General features: G+C 29.1%; 2 protein-coding genes across 2 annotated transcripts in view; one reads left to right on the forward strand and one right to left on the reverse strand.

The window, feature by feature from the left end:
* Nucleotides 1-1,817: 1,817 nt before the first annotated feature.
* On the reverse strand, nt 1,818-2,681 carry Tapdelta (Translocon-associated protein delta). Its single transcript, XM_075365991.1, has one exon. The coding sequence runs from the start codon at nt 2,495-2,497 to the stop codon at nt 1,988-1,990; it is 510 nt and encodes a 169-aa protein (XP_075222106.1). The 5' UTR covers nt 2,498-2,681; the 3' UTR covers nt 1,818-1,987.
* Nucleotides 2,682-3,022: 341 nt separating this feature from the next.
* Nucleotides 3,023-24,947, forward strand: part of LOC142324891 (uncharacterized) — a 92,171-nt gene continuing 70,246 nt past the window's right edge. Inside the window, exons 1-4 of the mRNA XM_075365992.1 lie at nt 3,023-3,258; nt 8,506-8,625; nt 16,028-16,306; nt 20,646-20,777. Of these exons, the coding sequence (XP_075222107.1) occupies nt 8,506-8,625; nt 16,028-16,306; nt 20,646-20,777 (531 nt within the window). The 5' untranslated portion in view covers nt 3,023-3,258. The remainder of the gene's footprint in view (nt 3,259-8,505; nt 8,626-16,027; nt 16,307-20,645; nt 20,778-24,947) is intronic.

The following is a 24,947-nucleotide window of genomic DNA, read 5'->3' on the forward strand; positions in this document are numbered from 1 at the left end:
GAGAAGTTTAATTAGGGAGAGATTAATTTGGAAGAGAATTGCTTGGTTTTGTTCACTTGGTCCAATTAAAAATGAAGTTATAAATTGGTTATTCCATCATACCTTCAACATAAACAGAGATAATCTCAATTTAGTATCTCACTTACTTTTCTTTGCTTACAGTTTCTCACACCACTGGGCAATAATTTGTACATTCTGCAAAAGGTGTTCAATATCGCAATTACCTACATATTATTCTTTTGTTTAGTAAAGAGGTTCTCTTTAGTTTTATTAAAACAAACTTTACTTTTCAATTGCACTAGAGTATTTTAAGCAGGTTGGGTTAAGGTAAATAAATATAAGATATTCCTTAAATTTAAATTAATACAGTATATATATTAAAAATTACATGAATAATGACTATTAAGATATGAATTTAATATGCACTGTAGTACATATGTAATAACATTACATGTAATGTTTTGCTGAATGAGATCTACAACTGATTGGTTGGTATTGAAAAAAAAAAGTACTGTAGTGACCAATAGGTTTATATCTTTTATAGAGATTACTTTTACTATAATAGTCATTTTATATTATCTGCGAGTATAGAATAGTCAATTTTTTTTTACTTTTATGGGCATTTTCCATAGCAAATCTAAGGTTTAAGCAGATTTTTGTTGATTAATGCTGTAATAGAACCTTACAACAAAAAAAACTACAATTGCTGTAAAATATGTTTTTGGTATAACAAAGACATGTAACAATGCATGTTATGAAACCGAGATGAGTCTTTTTTTATAGACAATAAAGACTCATCAATATCATAAAATTCATGATAGCTGTTATTGCAATAAATAGTTTGTTTAAAAAAAAAGTAACTTACACAGCTTGTAATGCTTTTTATTACTTGGACTTAAACTTCAAACCTGAACAGAAAGTTATGGTAACAGTTTATAACTATAACCATTAATCAGCTACATTATATTTTCAGTATATTGGACAATCATCATTAATCACCACTGGTTAAAAATCAGTACAGTTGATAACCAAACTTACCAGTGGTGCGTAATTAAATACCAGTGTTCACCACAATGCTAAATTTACAAATAACCCACTAATAGTTATTGTTGTTGACAGGCACATAACCCATTAAACATTTATCTGAAATATGAATAGCTACATGTAAAAAGCAATATATTTTATCCATACAGCCTACTTACAGTATGCAGTTTAATTAGGCCTAATTTTTAAATTTGAGAAAACTAAAAGATACTTCTCAGTCTTTTAGTTATATATAAAATTTACAACAAAATGAATGACTTTCTACAATAAACAGTCATTGAAGAGTTACTTTATTGATATCTTAACAACTGAACCATAAAAAGTAAACATTAAGTAGTTTTGTACACCCTTTTAATACTACATAGTAGAATTACTTCATTGTAATCTAATAAGTTGGCAATTTGTTTCATTTATAAATAAATGTTCTTTAACAAATGTAATATATAGTTGTGAACCATATTTTCAGTTTCAATAAAGATACAGTCCCACTAACGAAAACAAACTTAAAATACTTATCATTTCATTTTTACTGTAAATTTGTCTGCAAATTTTAATATAAAGAACTGAAGATTACAATGCTTATTGTAAAGTGCACAACATAAATATTGAAATGGTGAACTTTTCCTGTTTTTTTTAAATATTAGTTTACATAACAGTACAAATTAATACCAAATGAACTATTCATGCAATTATTAGAGAAAACGGGTAATAAAAAAAAGATTCAGTAACAGTGATAATTCTAGGTTCAAAAAAATTAAATTTAAACATAGAAATACAAAATAATTCACTTTTAATTTCAAAAACCACCACAAACAAACAATGCTGATGAAATAAATATAACAAACATGAAATGACAATCTCAGTGTTCTAGTTTGTGTACAACCATCTGTCACATTAATATAATCAGTTTGTAATAAAAAATACTTATATTAATAATGTCGAGTTATGAAAGCAATTTTGATTTTGCTGTAAAAGCTAAGTACCAAACAAGAATGGATAACACAGCTGCCATAAATTCAGAATTCACCCATGGTCCTTGATATGCTCCAGGATGATTAACAACAATAGTTACCAAAGGTTTAACAGATGAAATATCTTCACCGCTACGAAGAGCTTTACGTAATGCACCATATCCTTCTTCATCATACAGATTTAAACTGTAGTCGCCAGTTCTTGACTTTTTCACTTCCTCTATCCAGCTAACTTGATACTTGTTGTCTTCGCCAGTTTTTGCAGCAGGAAGAGTTTTGCCATTAATTTCTGCATACAATGGAATACCTTTCACTCCATTCGAGCATTTTAAACTGAATTCAGCAACAAACGCAATGTTAGTGAGAACAGTTGCATCCTGAGTTGTGTACGCCGATGCGGTAACTTCTGGTTTTGTACATGTACTACACTGAACTGAAACTATGTAGAAAAATAAGAACGACACTAAAATTAAGTATTTCATTTTTAAAATTACAAGTGTTCTTTTTTTTAGTTACGAACGTAATGAACAAGTGAAAGAGATGAACTGACTGGTTGAACACTAACCACACGTACCAGTTTCATCAGCGTCATTGAGGTTAAATTCATATGTGGCACATCAACACTTCACAGGTGATGTACTGTTGGAAGCTGAAGAGACCAACTGAACACGCTGGAGGATTGTGCTGCTTAAATATTCCACATCATAATGAAATTACCATAAAACATTGGAGGAAACAGTTTTTACAGCAAAGATTAAATAATACGCACAAGAAAATCACTACGCTGTACTTATTATTTATATACAAAAAAAAGTGAAAAATACAGAAAAAAGTGCATCTGCAATAATAATTTCATAACATGAAATATCAGACAGAATTAAAATACTTTTTAAAATAAAAATTGTTTAAAATGCTCGAAAGTTATACAGTTGAAAAATAGAAAATTGAAATGTTTGGTTGGTATTCATGACATTTTAAAGTTTTTCTGTTAAACATGTATGTACACAACTGTGTAATGGAGGGAAAGTGACAGTTACTGCCTTGATAAGCATAGCTTACTACTTCTTTTTGTTTTATTTTATTATTCAAGTCTCGATTTCGCGTAAATAATTAAATTATTTCCTATCGTGGCAGTTTATTTTTATGGAATTAAGTGTACTTTTTTTATAAATATTTCATTTGGTTAAAATTAGTTCTTGTACGTCTATTTTTAAACCGTTAAGTTTCATGATTCAAATAGAAGGTAATCTCTTATAATTGTATTTTGTATACGTTTACGTACGTAATTTTTTTACAGTGAAAAATATAATTTTGAACTATAACTAGCTATTTAATAAAATATAAGTTCATTGATATGTTTAGAATTAACTTTTAACCTATTATTTGTATTAAACAGATTTTGGATCTGTTTTTTCCACTTAACCAACTAATATATAAATAAACTTTATGTTGTTCCAATGTCAGCAGGTTCAAAATAGCCTGTTCTTCCTGTATTGTTTGGGGTGATAGCATTGTACAAAGGATGAATTCAAAGATTAATATCCTTTGATAGCACTCCCAGCTTTGCTTAAATATGATGAAACCATAGATGTTCCATCTTTAAAAGGTTGAAACCAGTTGAGGCAGTATGTTGTTCCATATTCAGTTATTATGGTTTTCATGTTATGACCGGCACAGATTAGGTTTTTAAAGACCTTATTACCTCTTATCTGAAATATACTTTTAAAAACTAATTTGAGAATTTTTTAATCGGAGCTTGCATATTTTAAATGCTGAGTATTTTTGCATACATTGGTATTTTCAATGGAAATATTTATTTTATTTAACCAGCTATATAATTACATTTATTGTCCAATAAGTTGAATACTCTAGCTCCCCAATCTCAGGGAAAAAAATAATTTGTAAAGAAATTATTTTTCAAAACATTTTAACAAATATCTTAATTTATATTTTTCTAGTTTCAGGGATTTCACATAAAAATTTTAAGTAGTTATTGAAGGATAAATTTTTTAATTAAAAAAACCCCTTTGGCACTGCATTTCACAGTTAAATAATGTGAGTTTCATAAAACTAAAAATTTTATGAAAAAATTAAAAGCCACACAGAAAAAATATTTTACATCTGGGATTTTGCCCTTGTATTAATTACTTATATAAAGTTTTGTCAACTAAGATTGATTATTTAACCAGGGTGATTTGGTTGTAAAGTTATGTTTTCAGCTTGTACAATGTATGTTACTATAGAAAAATTTCCTGTTCCCTGTCTCTCAAACATGTTTTTTTGCCATGCCTCTACAATAGTCCAAAGCACCTAATTTTTCATGGTAACTTGAGGTTTCGTATTTTTATCTTGGAAATTCATTAAACTATGCTGTAATGAAAGACCACATAGGTGACAAGTGAACATTCATTATTTTCCTTGCAGCTTTGGAAACTAAAATAAAGTCTGTTTATTTCAGTAACAACTCCATAGTTTACAGTAAATTTGGAAAAATGAAGTTCCCAGAATGTTTTTTTTTTTTCAGTCATTTGACTGGTTTGATGCAGCTCTCAAAGATTCCCTATCTAGTGCTAGTCGTTTCATTTCAGTATACCCTGTACATCCTACATCCCTAATAATGCTAAATCCCTAACAATCCCCAGCATGTAGGATGAGTTATTAAAATTTTTCAGAATATGTATGCATATATATTAGTAATATATTTTCCCAATTTGTATGTTATATGTTCAACTAGTGAAAAATAAGCACACTTCCCCCCAGCTCAAGACATCTGGATGATATGCAATCTTGTACAGACTCAGGCTTACCATTCCTGAAATGTGTGGTTAATTAAATCTTGACTACTAAAGTACACTGGAATCCACTATCTATTACTCAAATTTGTATAAACGCAACCAACTTTTATTATGATTTGACCCTGAGGACATTTGACTTTGAAAATCAGTTGTTAAAACAAATGATTTGTGAGTCATGTTTACCTACTTGACCACCAGGTGGGCTAATAAATATAGCATATGTATTTCATATAAATTTCCACTAAGCAAAAAAATTACCTTTTTTATGCTAGTTTTAGATTCTTGATAAATTTTTTTTTTAAATTGCCTACATTACTTTCTGGAAATCTAGATTTCCAAAAATACATTTGCAGTAGTACTTTAGAAATTAAATATTTTTTATGTAATGGCAGTTTTCATGAATATTCTTCCTGCAACTAGTTCCAAAATTTTAAAATTAAAAATTCATAGCAAAAACATATAAGTCACCGGGCAATAAAAAAAATTTCAGATATTCTCCAGATATTAATAGCAACAAATTGTCAGAGTTTTATTAAAATCTGTGATGGTGGGAAGTTACATTTTGACATTTTTTTGTGCGCTCTTGAATGGATGATTCTTCTATTAACTTTTGTCACTGTCTATTATTTCATTATAAATAGGTTTTTTTATGGCTGTATTTCTTCCTTTTTTCTCCTAAATTTTATAATTTATAAACATCAATTTTTATTATGGCTAAATTAATATTTTAAATATTATTTACATCATTTCTTTAATTATATAAATCAGTTCTTTTAAATATCTAGTTACAGATATTTTTTATGATTTTTATTTATCATTTTCAAAGTATTTTGTTTTTGTTTTTGTGGAGATTTGTAGTAATATATCAAAAATAAACTATTGTTAAAATTTGCCTTGTAATAATGTATGTTTCTTTTGATTTGGTCTTACTTCTGATATCATTACAAATGAAAGTGGAAAAATTATAACATTTGGTCATCTAGAAGAATCAATAAATAAAAACCCCAGAAGAAAAATACCTTAAAAACTATATAGAACCAAAAAAAATGTATATAAAAATTCCAACTAAAGAATACGTATACTATCCATGACCATAATAATGTTTAAACATAAAAATTAATTATAATATTAGTATGTAAATATCACGATAAATTATCTTCAATAAAACTTTTATAAATGATTTGAAATATTTTATCAATAAGGATGATTGAAATTATAATTGGATTATTTATCTGTTGGGTGTTTGTAAACAGCTGAATGTTCCTAATCTCATTTAAAATATTTTAATGTAGCTGTTCATCACCTGGTGGCAGAAATGTTAGCTCCATATTTTTAAAAAGTATATTGTTGGAGCAAAAAACAAAGAAGTACTGGTTTCTGATGAATATTTTGTAAAAGTTACCTCTATTTATCATCTATGTAGATAATAAATAAAGGTACACTATTTTAATGTATTTTCTATAATACTGTGTATCATATGATTATTTTGATCAAATAATAATAATAATAACAATTTAATTTACATACTTTTTTTTGTTGGGTCTACCTCTACGTATTGCTTTAATAAATCTTCGTATTGCTAATGAATAAATCCTCTACTGAAGAGATAAGCGAGTTGTTTATTTTACATTCACAAATTTATTGTGCCACTTAGTTGTATAAATTAAGTGATTTAAAGGTTATTAAAATATTTTATAAAATTCTGTCTCAAGCAGTTGTATGCAATGCCTGCCCATTTAGTGAACTCATCTCCATCTTAGCTAGTTTCTGGTTCCACTGTAGAATTCAATCTGTACATGTATATCTCAATCCAGCAATCTGCATTCGTTCTGCTTACTTCCATTTAGCCATTCATGAAAGCCCCCTTCACTTGTAAAAATATTATTTAAAAAAAGGTTTTTTAATTGTTGACTATTTCAGTTTCATCCCCCTAATTTGGATTTTTTTTTGTGAATTCTTTCTGTGATTCTTTCTGTGTGTCACGGTGGGAATAATTTTTAACGTCTTTCAGAAGGTTTCAAGATCATATAATTATCCCAGAAAAATAGGAGATTCATCAACTTTTTACTGTTCCAATTTATTGAGTTGAGAATTGATTTTTTTTTTTTTAATGAAGTGTTGTTATTAGAGTGGAATAATTGTTAGAATTTCATTGTAGAGATAAAGTAAATGGTAACACTTACTTTATTTTAAACATTGTCATTTGAGTTGTCACCAAAGTTTACGCTTTAAAACAGATCATGTGAGCTCAGGATTGAATTTGTGGTTATTTGATTACTGTTTTGTTTAACAAGTCATTATAGAAATTTTTTTCATCTTGGATATTAATGATCCTTGCCAAAATTGTAAATTAGACTGATCTAGATAATCCTTTCTCACCATCCATTCCTTTATCTTATACTTTATCCCTTCTTTTTTCATGGTTTTATGGGGATATGACTAACTCTTAAGGGCATTTATGATTTCTGCTAGGAAGGAGTGCATATGAACTGATTCAGGGACTCATTTTCCTATCTAGTGGCTGCACAGTAATCCTAATGGCTTAAGTGCCTACTGGTTAACGTTTGTGCCATAAATCTTTTCCTCCAAAAAAATTAATAATAATTGCAACATTTGCTGGAGAAAAGTTAAATTTAAGGTCTTTGCACATGTTGATTAATTTCAGCAACATTGTGATAAAATTTTTGTGTATGATTTTATATAAGTAAGAAATTCTAAAATTGATCTCTGTCTTGAACTAACATTTAATCTAGTAAATTATAGGAGTGCAGTAGACTCTTCCCAAGTGATTTGTGGAAAGTGTATTAATTGGGTTTTTTCAACTATACTGTTACAGACATGAGCAGGAAAATTCTCTTTCTATGAATATATTTTGAGTGCAGTTAAATTACAGTTGAGTAATTAAATTCTGTGTTGCAAAACACCATGTTTAAGCAAGATCTCATGATGTTCTTCTTTGGCTGTGTACATTTCAAGTAAAGAAGAAATGTAAAAATTCAGAACAATAATTGAACAGTGCAAAAGTAAGCTAACAGAGATCTGCAATCAAATGTTAGAGGGGGATTAAAATATTGTTATGAAGGTTCACTGTAGAGGTCGTATAACAAATGAAAACTTACATTATGAAAATTGCTAATTCCCTTTGCAAACTACTTTAATAAAAAAAAAACTAAACTTAACTAAACTTTGATAAAACTAAACTAGATAGTATAGTATAGTAAAAATGAGGTGGTTAATGCAATGGTTGGATTACAACATTCAGTCAGAAGGAAGGTGAGTCTTGGATAAAGACAAATAATAAATACAGTATATTGTAATATTATTGTGTGAGCATGTAAATAAATAGCATGTAACCTCTTTCTTTGTATTAACTATAGATTACATACGAGTATTTTTACTAAATTAGGATCATAAATTTAAGTTTGTTAGCATAAAGTAGTGGCTACTGTACTTTCAACAATTGTTATGGATTTATTATAATTGTGTCAAGTTACTGTTGATTGATCATGAGTGAATAACTTTGTCAAGATATGTCTCATATCAGTTAAAAAGTTAATGATATATCCATTCTCTGAAAACGTAGGATATAGATATTAAAAAAAAATAGAAGTATCGTATTCATTATTGATTTCTAAAAATTAAACTATATTTTACAATTGTTGTTTTTATTTTTAATATAGAATTATTATTTTCAGATGAGTGACAAAAATAAAAAATCAAGTTCTGTATATTCTTCAAGTTACATCCAGAAAATTTTGAACTCATTAGATTTCAGTGATTTTCCATTAGTAATTAAAGAAATTTTACAAGAAAAGGTCAGCTGGTAGATTTCTGTTTCTCTTTGTGTCTTATTAATTGATAAATGTTTAATTTTAAGTTTGTGCTGTTTTAAAAGTGTGATTTATTTGTTATTGATGAACAATAGCCTAATGCTAATGGAAATTAGAATAATATTGAAATAAGTTAAAATCTGTATATTGAGTTTGAATTAGTTATTGAAATTATTTGTAAGGTATGTAATATTTAAGAATTAAGATTCATAGCAGCAGACTATAGCGAATTAGAAAATACAGGGTCATCGTAAAAGAGTAGTGGGATTTTTAGCTCAGATCAAGTGATTAACCCATTCAGCCTACAATATACACTGAAAAATAAAAAAAAATAAAAAATAAAATAACACTTTTTATTTGCTGTACCAAAAATTTGTATTTTAAATCTAATAAAAAAAAAAATACATAAAACAATTTTTTTAACTTTTTTGAGATAATTTTTTCTTCACTTCTGTTGAGTGTTTGTTCACTATTTAGTCAGTATGTAAATTAGCCCAACTTGAGTTCCTATCCCAATCCTTATTACTAATCCTACACTTAATTTTGAAACATTGTGGGACATGAAGAGGAATTTGACATTTCTCACACTGCCATACGGTTTCACTTCTTTTCTTTTGTTTTGCGCAAAGAAAACATCTTTTTGTTGGATTTGATTTTTTAGCAGTAGCAGGAATTTTTTCAACAAAATGAGCCCACTGCTTTGTCTCTACTGTAGGCATTCAGGTGTTGCACCACTAGATGGCCTACCTCAAGTTTTATACAGTGAGTGAGTAATAATTAATTAAGTCACAAATATTCAAATTAAAATCACTTATTGTATAAAGTTTACCAGATGTACCAGTATCTTTCCTAGTTTTTTTTTTTTTTTAAATAATTTATAGGCATAAATAGCCACATCAAACATGTTGAAAAATATTTTTCTGTAGCTTTTGGCATAGTGCCTCATTAGAGGAAAACATGTTAAAACTTGGTTATGTTTATCCACACCTCTCATTCCCAAGGTATAATCAATTACACACTGCGGCTTGACTACTGGAATCATTTCAACCTGCTTTTTAACTCTTTTTCTTCTAATAGCTCCAGTAGCAACCATAACAGGTTTTGAATGTTTGATGGTTATAACTAAAACTTGTTTTTATCTTGCCATTTTACAGATAAAATGCTTTTGGCACTTTGATAATCACACTGCCAATGGGAAGCTGCTGAGAAGCAAATTTGGCAGGCATATTTTTTCTATCATGCCTCACAGTTTTTGTAGTGTAGGTATTGTTACCAGTAATTTTGTATAAAAGTTTGGTGAGCTATATCAGTTGTCTAAAAACAATTATAACTTTGTTGTAGTAAATCCTTTGAAAGTTCTAACAGTATAGCTTCACTAGCCAGCATTTCATTATGCTCATCTTGCCCACAATATACTGAAAATTTCTAGCAGTAGCCAGATTCTGATTCATTCAATTTATAAAATTTGATACCAAAATGTGCTCTCTTGCCTTGTTGAATTGGATAGAGCACAACTTACCTCTGTATTTCATAAGGCTTTCATTGATACATATTCTTTGGGGGTATAAATCTTCTGGAACCTTATATTCTATGATTGGTTGTTTTTTAGCCTATCAACATCATGTGCAAAATGTAGATATTTGCTAATCGATACAAAGTACTTTAAATGGCATTATTTTCTTATACATAGAAGTATGGATTACAGCTCATTTAGATCAATAATGTCATAATTTCAGTTTAGGTTTTTGCGACATTACTATAATTAGGGCAAAATAATTTTTTAGCTCGTTCACTGTAACATCAAACCACTGATAAATATTGTCATTGCTTACAGGGTTCGGCCTATGTTCATTCACATACCTGATATTATCTAAAGCAATAATTTTGTAGAAGTCATCACTCAAAATTTCATTTAGAACCTTACTACAATTTTTAGAAATAATCTTGTTCATGACATCGACGTCAATTCCCGGTTCACCAATAAATGGAATTACTTTTACATTATTTTCTACATTTTTCCATTTCCAAGGAACTGCTTTCTTCGTACTACTGATTTCTTTATTCCTACTACCACTACTACTACTACTTTTACTACTGCTAATGCTACTGCTGGACTATTATCACTATCATCCGATTCACTATCGCTCGATTCATCTTCATCTGATACTCCATGCGTCACATTATCTTCACCATTATCGTTATCACTTTCTAAAAGCAATTCCTCAGTGTGAAAATCTGATAAATGATGAGACATTTTTCCGCAAAAAAATACTCAGAAATAAACTAGAACACGAACATGAGGTAGCTGACAACACCGTAAACAAACCAAACACATGAATGTCGTTTTGACAATTTCAACAGGTTGGCCAGTATTTATGGCCATGGTTTTGTTTAAAAAAAATTATTATTGTATCTAAATTTATTATTAACATATAAGTAAATAAAAATGAATTTATATTATAGCTGAAATATGATGTCAAAAATTAAAATTTTTCCCTAATTTTATGCATTTATTTCATTCCATACAAAGAAGAATAGATTTCCACTGCCATCTGACAATGAAAGCATGAAGTATTTAGAGTCCAGTATTCCTTATAAAACATACAGCGAGTAATATGTGTCAAAAGAACAGACGGCCAGGCAACGTTATGACATGGCAGGTAGTGCTCGTCAAAGTGTCATAAGGTTGTATCATCTTCTGACGAGGTAGACTTGTCAAAGTGGCGGAATTAGTTAAGGACATTTTGAGAAATTATGTTGATAGGAATGAAAGCCTCCCAGTTGTAAAGTTTGAGTGATAGCCATTTTAACCTTTGCATCAATCTGTATTGTTGCTGTGATGTGTTTCTTTACTTATTATGTTTTCTGTTTGAGAAAAAACAATATTTTTTGCTACGTCGAATTGAAGTCAATAATTCTGTTTCAACATGCATTTTGACATATATTTAAAAAGAGCCACAACATGAAAAACAATATATGATAGTGATTCAATTGGTGTGATTTATTTATTCTTATGGGATACATTAAAAACATGGTTTAGTTTGAAACATTATCTGATCTGAATTCTTAAAGTTAAGAATTAAGAATCAATTACAGTCATAACAGAAGGTATGTTTCATTGTGTATGTGAAGAAACTGAATATTAATTGGAGATTAGCCTAGCAACAAAGGGCTGGCAGATTGAAATGTATTTATTTTTTAATAAAAGGTATTTGATAAATAATTTGAGAAATAAAACAGTATATGTGTATTTTTGTTTTTATTGATTTGTGCCTTATATTTTCATTATTTTACAATGACCTTCTACAAGATGATATTATGAATGATTACCTGTTATTAATTTAAAATATCAATAAAGATGGTGTAATTTGTTTATTGGAAGATAAACACTTTAGTTTCAGATCATCAAAGCACTTAGTTGAGAAAAGGTCTGACTATTCTTACAAGTTGTGTATAATAATCTTTTGTTTTGAAAACCCAAGTTGAATTTATACTCATTACCACGTTAGTAATTCTCTATTGTCTAACATTTGCAATAAGCTTGTTTCAAAACTATACTGTTATAAAAAAATCTCTGTTTTAGCTATAAAATTGATAACTGTTAGTATCTGTGACACAAAACTGCATTGTTAATGGACTTTCATTGTGATGAATAATTATTTGCTTTCAGATTTTTAATTGTCTGGTTTGTTGGTTCAGAACATTTTATGTTATATAAAATTTTAAAGAGCAGATTTTCTTATTTCATTTAAATGTTTCTTCTAACAGTAGCACTACTGCACATTGCTTAGTTACAGTATCATCAAGAAGGCTAATAATGGTGACTTTAACAGCTACATCTGTGATTTTTATTTGTTTTTTGTGCATTTGTCTTTCTGCAGAATAGAACTTCTTATGTTTTGAAATTAATAAACAATTTTTTGTAATAAGATTTCTGTCAATTATGAATAATTATACTATGTACCAAGTTTTTAGTTAATTTAATTTTTGTTTTAAGTACTCTTCTTGTTCTGTTCTTAAGAACATTAATTTATGTTGGTGTATATGATTCTCCCCTGCACAACTTAAAGTAAATGTGATTGTTATTTTCATATTAGTTATTAAATACATTTTCCAACAGTTTAACAAACCAGACAAAAAACAAAATGGATCATTTCATATGAGACATAAGTAAGATATAGATCACTCAGGCAAATAAATATAGACAATAACCATAGTAATACTGACTGAGCTGTTTATAAATTTTAATTAATTTATTGATTTTTGCCTATATGAGATGTGATAAAAAAAAATAGGGAAAATTTCAATTTTTCTCAAAAAGAATTTACTTATTCTGTACTATATTGATATTTTCCCCTTCAAAGTAGTTCCCCACAGTTGTAACACTTCAGGCAGTGTTTCTTCCAGTCCTCAAAACATTTGTGGAAAGCATTTTTGTTATAACCTTAAATACACAGTGATTTTTTCTTTATTTCATTTTGTCACAAGCTGTTCTTTAAATGTTCTCTTACTCAGTGAGAACAAGAAAGAGTCACAGAATGCCATGTCTGGAGAATACAGAGGCGCAGCCAGCATAAGTATGGTGTTATTTTTGGCTGAATAATAATGAATTAATAGTGTGTGAGCTGTTATTATACTGTACACTTCAAGAATTTTTTGCCCATATTTGTGATTGTTTTCTTTGGATTGCATTATGTAAATGGCATGAAACTGCTAAGTAGTACTGTTTGTTGCCCATACTTGTGGTTAGAATTCATAATGGTTGTAATAGAAAAAAACAAAAAAAAAACCACTGGAGAAGAATCTTAACATTTAATTGAACTTTGCATGCTTATTTTGGTCTTGGTTCTTCAGGAAGCTTCCATCAGAATGATTGGACCTTTGTTTCAATATCATAACCATACATGCCACATTTCATCCTATGTTATGACTGACATGTTGTGTTTGAGTAATTCTAAGTCATCAGCAGTATCAGGAACAATTATTCTGCAATGTTGCTTTTGTTGAAAATTCAACAGTTTTGGAACAGATCTTGCTGCTACTTGTTTCATACCAAAAGTTTCAAGTCAAAATTGTTTCCCATGAGCTTATCAGAAATTTCCACCGCTTACAGCTCGTGTGCAACTTATTTAATGATAATTCATTGATTATTGATCACAATTTCCTTTATTTTGTCAACGTTTTCATAAGTTGCCGATGTATTACAACATCGAATTCTTTTGTTTTCACAGCCTTCTTAAAACCATTTGTACCACTTAAGAGATTTAAAAATTTCTCATATCTTTTAATATACCTCACATAATATTTATTTGAAGTTTTTTTTAAGTAAACTAATAAAATAAGCTACAATAGGGAAATATTCTAAATCAGTTTGTTGTTTATTAAAATTTACAATGCAGGCATAATTAGAGCCTTAGACTTTTACACAACGAAGTATTGTTTTGTGTTACGTAAAAATGGATGTTATCTGGTGCGTGATAGAGGTGTGTGTTATAATTTTAATTTTTCTGAAAAATATATATCATTTAAATATATATTTTCATACTTTTTTAATGTAAATTCATATTCTATGCCTGTATATTAATGTTCTGACTACCCATTTTTGTGCTTTGAAAACTTGTTTTGACAATCTGAAGGAGCCCAAAAAGATAAAATATGTTAAATGAGTAAAGCATAGGCATAACTATTCGTTAGTGATGACAATGTTGGTATGTTTTAAAGCAAAACAATATGGTTTGATTTTGGTACAGATGAAATCAACTTGATTTATTGAACTAAACTGTATGGAAATAAATAAATAGAACTACCAACTGAAAAGTCAAATTAATAATTCATTGGTGAATATAATCTCAATTGTAATTTAACAGAAAATTCAGTACACATTTTTCATAACCTTTGTTTTTTCTGTCATACCCTACCAATCAATTATAGTTGCTAATCTGATCATAATTTAATTTAACTTTTCATGCTTTCTTATTTGTTACATGTAATGGCTATTAAAAAAAAATTAAATTAAATTAACGATGCCAACTATACTTTTGGTTTAATATAAACTGAAGTTAAACTGGTTTTACCAGTATTTCAAATGATCCTCAACGTTTTAAATAGATTGCTAGATCTCAAATTTAAGATATTGTTTGAAGCAATAATATTTTACAACTAAAGTTCTTACAGATTTATGATGCACTTTGTTGGCATCATTACAAAATCAGTTTTAAATATTCACAATTAACATATTTAAATATTTACAATGTGTATATTATTATTTATTACAATTTTTAAAATGTCTTTTATTGCATTGTGTGGTTTGTTAGGAAGGGTGCTGAATGTTGTTTAATTCTTTTGGATAAACAACTTTTGCATCTGTGAGTGAGCAATTACGTAAATTTTCTAAATGATGGGAAAACTGTTCTGAATTTGGAACCTCCTAAAATGACATTTTTATAAAAAAAATATTGGTACTTGCATATTAGCCCATCGACCATAACCTTAATGATCCTGTAACTTGGAATATACTTCAAAGTTACAGGATCATTAACATATTTTACATATTAAAAATATAAACATTATTGCTTATAATTATAGATATAAATTATAAATATAATCCAACCAAACTTAACCTACGCTCGCTTTGCTCGCAACCTTGACTAATTAACAGTAATGTTTTGATTATTTAAATAAATAAATACAATAATTACTGAATTCATTATTTAAATACTCAAAATATTGCTGTGTTAATTAGTCGTTAGTGAGTGTAGGTTAAGTTTGATTAGATTACATTTATAAAATAAATGGTTATAAAAATGGTAATATAATGGTTATATTGGGTGATATTAACAATAACCGAGAAGTTTGCAATTTATTGGTCGACGGACTAATACGTAAGTACCAAAAAATCTTTATTGTGACAAGGTTATACAACTGTAAGTCTTGGGTGATATTAACAATAACCGAGAAGTTTGCAATTTATTGGTCGACGGACTAATACGTAAGTACCAAAAAATCTTTATTGTGACAAGGTTATACAACTGTAAGTCTTATCATTTTTGTCTAGAGAAAGTGCAATTTGGCACTAGAAACTAGCTGTCTTTTGAATAACTTTGGCCCTTTGTCAGGAATTGTACATTCATGAAGTTAATTTTTTTTTTTATTGTTATTAATCTGTTCTCAAATATAAATTTATTTGTTCCTGTTATTTAAATATAAATTTATTTATTTATTAAATAAATAAATTTTTTTAAAGATTATACTGTAAATATGTTTTCAGGTAAAATAACTTGTTTTAGAACTGCAAAACCTCTCCACCTTAACATATATTAGTAGTGGCTTATTATTTTATAGAACATTCTTAATTCCATCCTGAATCAAATTTTATTAATTGTTTCAGATAGGGGATGATATCTCCTTAGGTGAAATTGTTTTTGAAGAAGATGAAGTTAAAACTATTTCAGTTGAATTGTTACCTTTTATTAAGGATTTACACATTAAAGTAGAAGAAGAAAAGAAAGTATTTGAAGTTGTTGCAATTGTTACATTTGAATCCGTTGTAAAACTTGTCAGTATGATGTTTGATTGTCTACCTGAAGATGAAGAAGTTATTCTAAATCCTTTGATGCAAATTATTATATATTTTAATAAACTTCTTCTTTCTGATTTTGATTTTAAGGTATAAAAATAATTTTGCATTACTTAAAATATATATTAATTTAAAAATTTGTTTTTAATCATCTTTACACCTGAATCAGATTATGATATATACTGTGGTCTTAATTTACATATCACATGTATTTAATATAATTACTGCAAAAAGAAACGGTTCTAGTTTTTTTAAATTTATTTTATTTTTTTACAAATTATTGCTTTTAAAAGAATGACGTTACTTTTGAAACAGAACTCATCATAATCATCTGATGTTCTGGCTGGTTGCAGGTCCATTATGCCACTGTCTCCATCCAAACCTGTTCCCCTTCATCCTCTTGTAGTTTTCAATCTTCTCCTCATATATTAGCTTATTCCTTCTTTCTCACTTCCTTTCTCTTTGTATTGACCCTTGCTATGCAGTTAAGATTCCACTTCCTCTAACCACATGTCCTAACCAGTTTACTTTTCCTTCGTGTACTTCCCACATAAATTCCCTTTCATCCTGTTCATTGCATCTTCATTCCTCATTTTATCGATTCATCTTAATTTCTTCATCCTTCCTTTATCCATTCTCTTATTTTCTTCATTCTTCTCCTTACCCACATAGAAGATTTACTCGAACTCTTCTTTCATCATCAATGATTCACTTCCATATAACAAGGCACTCCGTACATAGCATTTGGCAAACCTCTTTCTTAATTCTAAGTTCAGACTTTTACTACATAGTAATTCCCTCTTCTTATTGAAGGCTTCCTTTGCCATTGCTGTTTATTATTTTATGTCCATTGTGCTTTTCAGTCCTCTTTCACCGTAGTATCCAAATATCTGTCATTTTTTATTTTTCCTAACCTTCTGTCAGTTGTCCTTACCACTAAATCCAACTTCTGGTTGGATTTAGTTGGCAAAAATTCTCCTTTCAACCATGGTATGTGCTATAGAAACTGTAACGTGAATGCTGTCACAGTGTGAAAAATGTCCAGACACTAATGAAGTGCTCAGATTACTGCAAGTGAGTTAGGATGATTTTGATTCTGAAATTGTCATCAAACAGTGGGTTTCTGTTGACCATTATGAACTAACTCAAATTCTACACGAATTCTTTCATTTCAAGAATACATAGATAAACTTACTGAAAATTTAAGTAATCTCAAAAGGCATTATTTTGTTGCAAAAAAACAAGCTAATTTCCTCAACATTAAAAAGGTAAACTTGTTGGAGGGTGATTATATTCTTCTGAGGGAGACTTCTCTCAAAATTTTCCTTTTCTGATACAGAAAAAGCTTATGCCACAGTACATCCATTTCTCATATATTTTAAAAAAGAAGGAAAATTACAAAGCTACTGTATAATTAGTGAGTACTTGAAGCACAATACTACATTGTTCTGCTTCCAAAAGCAAGTTATAAATAAAATAAAAACACATACCACAAATTAAACTATTTTTTTATTTTTTGATGGCTTTTCAGTCCAGTATAAAAATAAAAAAAAATCTTAAATTTGTGCTGTCATCAAGAAGATTTTGCAATCACAGCTGAATGGCATTTTTTGCCTCATACCATGGAAAAGGACCATGTAATGGTATTAGTAGAACTGTAAAAAGGACTGTGACTAAAGCAAGCTTCAAAGGACAGTCAGCAATTAGATTGTTACACCTTCTGAAATGTACAATTATTGCAAAGACAATGTTAAAAATATAACATTTATTTTCTACTCTAATAAAGATGTTCAAGAGAATGTAGAATACCTCAGTTCTTGTTCATATAATCACAACAGTCCCAGAAACAAGAATCTTTCACAGTTATGTTCCAACAAGGCAGTAATGTATTCTGAAAGTCTGGGCGACCTCTGAATCGGAAACATTTACGTTAGTATCAGTACACAAGGACATTGGTGTTTCTGATTGCTTTATAGGTTTACCAAAGCCAAAATGTAAAAATTATTTCTGCTTCCTATACGATGACAAGTGGTGGTCAGGCGAAGTCATTGAAGTTAAAATACATGAAAATGAAGAGAAATATCGAATACACTTTTTCCATCCACTGGGTCCTGGTGCTTCATTCAAGAAATCATTGAGGGATAATCAAACATGGGTTCAACTGAAAGATATTTTAAAGATTCTCACACCTTCAGAGCATTTTCTATCAACTACTGGAAGAGGACATAATATTACACCAAAGATGAATGAGAACTAATCAGTTCTATTCAATAAAAAAATGGTAGGAGCACCAAGTTATGTTAGTTAGTTTATCAAAAAGTGCAAAATTTATTCATAATTTCCATTAGCATGAGTAAAATAAGATAAAAGTGAATTGAACAACTTGTTAATATATTTGAATTGTTTATCATTTTGTAATTATTATTTATCATTCTGTAATTGACTATTTGTCACTATGTTATTGACTATTTATTAATTTAACTTTTAAAGCAAGCGCCAGAGGGTAAGGTGTATCATTTCCAGAGGGTAAGGCCATTTCTTAGTTATAATTTTTATAATGTGAAAAAAATACATAACATCAGTATTTTTGGATACGCTGTTTATGGTTAGAAGGAATGGTGTTTTTAATTGTTTTTTTGGCTTCATTACTTGTTAACCCCTTTGAGTAACAAAATAAATTTTATATTGTTTTAAAGTAAATAAAAGGTGCTTGCTGCTGTAAAAATTTCAGATTTTTGCCACCTGCCCCACATTTGGTTTTTGGGACCCAAAAAGGAGAAGCTTTCAAAATCTTACAATTTGGCGGCCATTTTTTTTTTAATGAAGGACACTCGATAACAGTACTGTTAGTACCTAAGAGTTAAAATGTAAAAAAACAGGCCTGTTACCCTAAGCCCTTCATTATTTATTTTGGGCCCAAAATTTGAAAAAAAATTTAACATAACTTTAGTAAACATTATAAGATTTGGTTATTTAACAAAATGAATTTTCTTTTCAAAGACACTTAATATTGTTCTCTGATTTTATTTATTTTTATTTTAAAATAGAATTTTATGTGATCATTTTACAATCAATAACCATTTAAGTGTGGGTAGTCTAAGAAGTTCTGAATCATCTTACTCTGCAGCAACCGTGGCCTAGTTTGAGTGCCAAAAGTAGTTAAGAGAATGGAGGTACTCTGAAACATATTGATGATAAATGCTAGGAAGGGCAGGAAATAATACTCAAATCAAAAAAATAATATGTTACCAGATCCCTCATCAAGACTTAGGATGATTACGGAATGTTCACTTTTTTAGAGATATTTTGGAAGTGATTTGTGATTCACATCAGATTGATGGCAACTATTACAGTTATGTAACTGAGTATATGCGTAGGCATTGAATCTATACATTTGAGTTGTGCATTTTTTTGGGTTTGGACTTTCTTACATTTCCTATGTGTTTTTTTGTTGCATGGATTTTGAATTAAATTATCTGAAAGGAAATTAAAAGAAAAGTTTAATTTCTGTGTATTATGTACCTCAAAGTTGAATGTAAGTGTTAAAAATATACATTTTGTGTAATACTGATAAGTGATCAAGTATGTCGGGAAAAGATTTATGGAGGTGTAAGTTTAAAAAATATGTGCCATTTCATATATTGTTCTCAATTTTAACCTATTTGAAATTTTTACATTTTTATGTATGACCATTTCTACGGTTAGGTAATCTGTGACTAATAATTTTGTAAAAACTTGTTAAAATTATGATGTAGTTTTTGGCAAGTGTTCTGTTCAAATGATTTTGATTTTTTCATTGTGAAAAACTTCAATTTTGACTCTTTCTATTGTAAATATTTCTATAATGGCAGCCAGTGATGAGTAGCAATTTTACCTTGAAAAAACTTATTTTCCATATAACTTTTTTGAAAAATATCTGGCTTTTTTCCTAAATAACCATAAACATATCGAAATTGTTTCAAAGTCATTTGAATTGTTAATCAGAAATTTTACTTTAAAATAGAATATTTGTAGGAAACCTGTTCTATATACAGTATATCTATACATCCTGTTTAAAACAACTGGTATTTCATTAGTATATAGCTCAAGAACAGTTGAATTAATTTAATTATGAATTTTTATCATTATCCTTAGTAAATTTTAGATAAATCATAATTTGCAATGAGAAATGCCTAAAGAAGTGTATTGTGCATTGATGAAATGACAGCAGTCATTTTCAGTGGACATTTAACTAAACGTATAAATGATTCTTCTAAGCATCTGAAGTGCTATTTCAGTTCATGGAGTGCATTGTATTTTCATGTTAGGTATGAAATCCCAGGTTATATTTTTACAGTTTAATTGATATGTATTGTTATTTATGTTAATTTTGTATAATTGTAATTGATTAATATAATATTAAATGAATTGGTTTTTGCCTTTTTTTTAGACAAGGGATATGATTTGTGCTATATGTGAAAAGTGTTGTCAGAGACAATTATTACAGTTGAATAGTGGCTTCATAGTGGATACTTTAATTTTTCTTTTTGATTACACACTGGATAAAGATCGCAATATATTGGTAATGTATATTTCCTTTTCCTTATCAGTTTGAGGCCAAAGCCAAAACATTTTTGGGGTTACTAAAATACACCAGTGGATGACAACTCAAAATATTTTTGGGATATCTTATTTAATTTTATACATTTTGCTGGGAATTTTTGGGATTCGGCTTCAGATGATTCTTTAGTTCATTTGGTTCAATTCATGTTTACACTGCATACTGGCAGGTTGATTTTGTGATTATTTGACAAATACCAAACGATTGCTGTTGGAGGTTATGTGTGATTATGTTCATATGATTTGTACATTTGTGTTCATTGTTACAGTTTTGTAGTTTATATATATATATATATATATATATATTTAAAGTAATGAGAATTCTTGTTTTTTTGGAAAAAATTTTTTTTATTCGTCTACATTAATGTTATTCCCTTCAAAGTAGTCCCCATTAGATATTATACACTTATACCAGTGCTTTTTCCAATCCCTGAAACACTTTTGAAACTCGATCTTTGGAATAATGTTTAGCTCTTTCAGCTATTAGCTTTTAATCTCACATACTTGTAAAACGACGGCCCTTTAAGGTTCTCTTTATTTTTGGGAATAGAAGTTCTCTTTATTTGTGGGGCCATGTCTGGCGAATATGGCAACTGAGGTATCATTACAGTGTTGTTTTTGGTTAAAAATTGACGAACAAGCAATGAAATGTGAGCAGGCACATTATCGTTGTGCAAAAGCCATGAATTGTTTTCGCTACAAATCCGGGTGTTTTTTCAGATTGCTTCATGCAAACGTCGTTGAACTTAATTTATACTCCTTATTGATTGTTTGACCTTTGTGCATCAAGAACTGATGCACTGTGCCATTAAAGTTGAAGAACATGGTGAGCATAACTTTCACATTCAACCGTATTTGTAGAGTTTTTTTCAGTCTTGGTGATGAAGAATGCCTCCACTGGGACAATTGAGCCTTAGTTTTGACATCATATCTGTAAACCCATCTTTCATCACCTGTTGTGATACGTTTCAGTAGTTCTTCATCTTTGTTGACTTAATTTAGCGACTCCTGAGCAACTTTAATTCGCCACTGTTTTTTTTTTTAAATTAAACAATTTTGGGGCAGATTTTGCTGTCACATGTTTCATACCCAAAACATCCAAAAAAATTTCATAGTGTGAGCCAATTGATATCTCAACATCATAAGCGACTTCTCTGATTGTGATTTGGCAATCATTCATAATCATTTCTTTCTCTTTTTCAATGTTTTCATTGGTTGTTAATATGCTGGGGCATCCAGGGCGCTTGTCATCTTCACCATTTAAACAATCTTCTTGGAAAAGCTTATACCAGTTGTAAACCCTTGCTTTACTCATAGCAGACTCCCCAAAAGCAATATTTAACATTTTTAAAACATTGCTACCTTTTATTCCATTCTTATAGCAAAATTTAATACAAATTCTCTGATCCGTTATTTATACAAATAAAAAATAGCTGATCATACCAAAATACGTGTTGTTCTTTTGACAGCTGACAACAGACTAAACATCCAAAATGGCTAAAAAAGTACAGATACTTTTCAGACATGTTTACAACAACATAAAATCCCGAGAATTGGACTAATACAACTCATGGAATTTCAAAATTCTCGTTACTTTTTGAACATACCTTGTGTGTATGTGTATTTTTTTTAAATTTATTTATTATGTAAGTGTTTTATTTATTTGCAGTTTTAAGTTAGAGATTTTGGGACCTATTTTGAAAGCAGATGCATTCCTTAATGTTAATTTTCTGAATTAATAATATTGTTATGAATATTTATTTATATAAATTATATATGGAATAAGTGATAATGTACAATATTAAATTGATAATATTTATCCTGTCGCATCTTATAGCTATGTTGCTGGTTGTGTACTAGTCTACGCAGTTAATTATTTCAGTCATTTCTGCATGTGATTGTGTTGTTTGTTGCTATTTGTTATTTTCATCAGACATGGGTTTGATTGATTTAGTCCATGAGGCGCCAGATAAGCAATGTGCTGTTCGTTTTTTACAAACCAAAGGGATTTTATTAGTCCTAGGGTTTGCGTACCGGATCATGAAATGTCTCTTTCATTAAGTGATGGAAAATAAATGGCATACAAAGGCAAGTTGTCATAATTCTGTTCATTTAGGAAGCGGTACAGGGCTGCAATCCAGTAGACTGAAACTGGAAGTGCATGGAGCAGGGAATATACCTGTTTTAAGTTTTGTAACAAACAATTTGGTATGGACAGTGCTATTGTAACCAATTGGGAAAATTTTGTAACTGAAGTGTATGCTGACATGTGATACCCAGTAATAAGCGGATATGGTCTGAATATGGAAATAGATGAACCTCTTTTTTTCTTTTTCAAGGCGAAAATACAATGTGGAAACAGTTTACCCTCAGCAGTGGCGAGAATTTGCAGAGGAATAGAAGAATGTTTCATTTATGCGATTCTTTATCAAACTAAAGACACATTATTGAGTGTTGTAAGAGTGCATTAGTTCTGGGATGAACATAATTTCTGATTGTTGGTGGAGTTATGATAATGTATTTAATCTACAAGGTTATATACAATTTTACACATCAAACTTTAATCACTCTGTTAACTTTTGAGATCCAATTACTGGGACACATACAAACCCAGTTGAGAGTTTATGGTGAGCAGCAAAAAGACGAAATCGCAAGGAGTGTAGTACATGTATGCTAGGAGGTGCAAACATAATACCAACGGGGTCCCGTTCAATCAAATTTTACAAGATATTGCCTTGTCTTGGCCTTTACAACAGTGAAAACAAATAAGACTTACCTTTTAATTTTGTAATGCAATTTAAGAAATGTGAATGCTTTCAAAACAAGACCCGATATTTTAAAAAGAGTTATTATTTTTTAACTGTACCATCAGTTTGGTATATGGAGTCCTAATAGAATCCAATTCAAAAAATTTTAATTCAGAAGTTTTTATATTGATGGCCAACAAAATAATTTGAACGTTGAAATTTCCAGTGAAAAAATAAATAAATCATTTTTTGATTTGGGTTGGAATGCGAGTTAAGTGATTGTATCTGAGATCCTAATAATAATCAATCCAACCAAGTTTTAGTTTTTTAAATAACAGTGATGATGATACAAATAGTGATATTACTTTACGTAATTAGACTTTAATAATCCCTTACCATCTATCTAGCTTCATGTAAAAAACAGTGGCAATATTTCTAAGAGAAAGGGAGATCTTGATAACTCGATATTATTAAAAACAAATGTTAAAACTAAAATAAGTAAATGTTTGTAAATAAACCAACAATGCAAATTTCAAGAGGGTCCTGTATTGATAACGCAAGGTTAGTTTTGAATTAGCATAGTAGAATAACAGTTGCTGTTGATGAAACTTAAACTTCCTATGACGTATTTGTGTTTTTTCTTCAGAATCAATAGTGTCACTTATCAAATCTTAAACAAATAGATATGCAAAATCTATTTCTCAAAATCTTATTCTGTTATTACAGAAGACTATAAAGAACAAATAAATTGTATGTGGAGAAAATAGGTTACAATAAAACTGCATAAAATTATATATTTTCTGTCATTCTTCACTTGTTAAATCTTTTAAAAAGTAAAAAATCAAAGATTATTGGTCTATTAATAAATTTATTCTCAGTCCTTTTTTTTTGTATGTGTTTATATCAAGGGATCATTTTCTAGCCGTTCCCTCTAATTTTCATCTTAATGACAGTACATCAATACATTTTCCATAATACCTGGATGTGAGATGAATACTTAAGTACTTAAGAGGTGTTCTGTAAGCTTAAACTTAAAGAGCTTGATTTTTTTAAAAACAATTTTATAGAAAAAAAATGGAAACTAATGCTAATGTTTTTGTTGAGTTTACCCGTGTTCTGAAAAAAATAGTTAAAGAAAATGGGGAATGTAATTATGATTATTCAGAATCAATGTAGGAATATGGCCAAACTCAGTTACTTTCCAACCTTGATGTACTGCATGTCTACCACTTCCTTATGTTGAGTTTGCTATTGTGTATTTGGACATTTACTAAACAGTAGTGAGAATTTTTGCTTTAAAAAATGACTTCACCTTTGCTCCTTTGTTATTTAATACTTCAAACAAGATTTTCTCTAAAGTCTGTTTTGTTAAGTGTGCCTGTGTT

The sequence above is a fragment of the Lycorma delicatula genome, chromosome 5, assembly GCF_047948215.1.
Source record: "Lycorma delicatula isolate Av1 chromosome 5, ASM4794821v1, whole genome shotgun sequence".
NCBI lineage: Eukaryota > Metazoa > Arthropoda > Insecta > Hemiptera > Fulgoridae > Lycorma > Lycorma delicatula.

Bases quoted from the DNA above. Each gene is read 5' to 3' on its own strand.
- Tapdelta (XM_075365991.1), bottom strand. From the start codon at position 2,497: ATGAAATACTTAATTTTAGTGTCGTTCTTATTTTTCTACATAGTTTCA.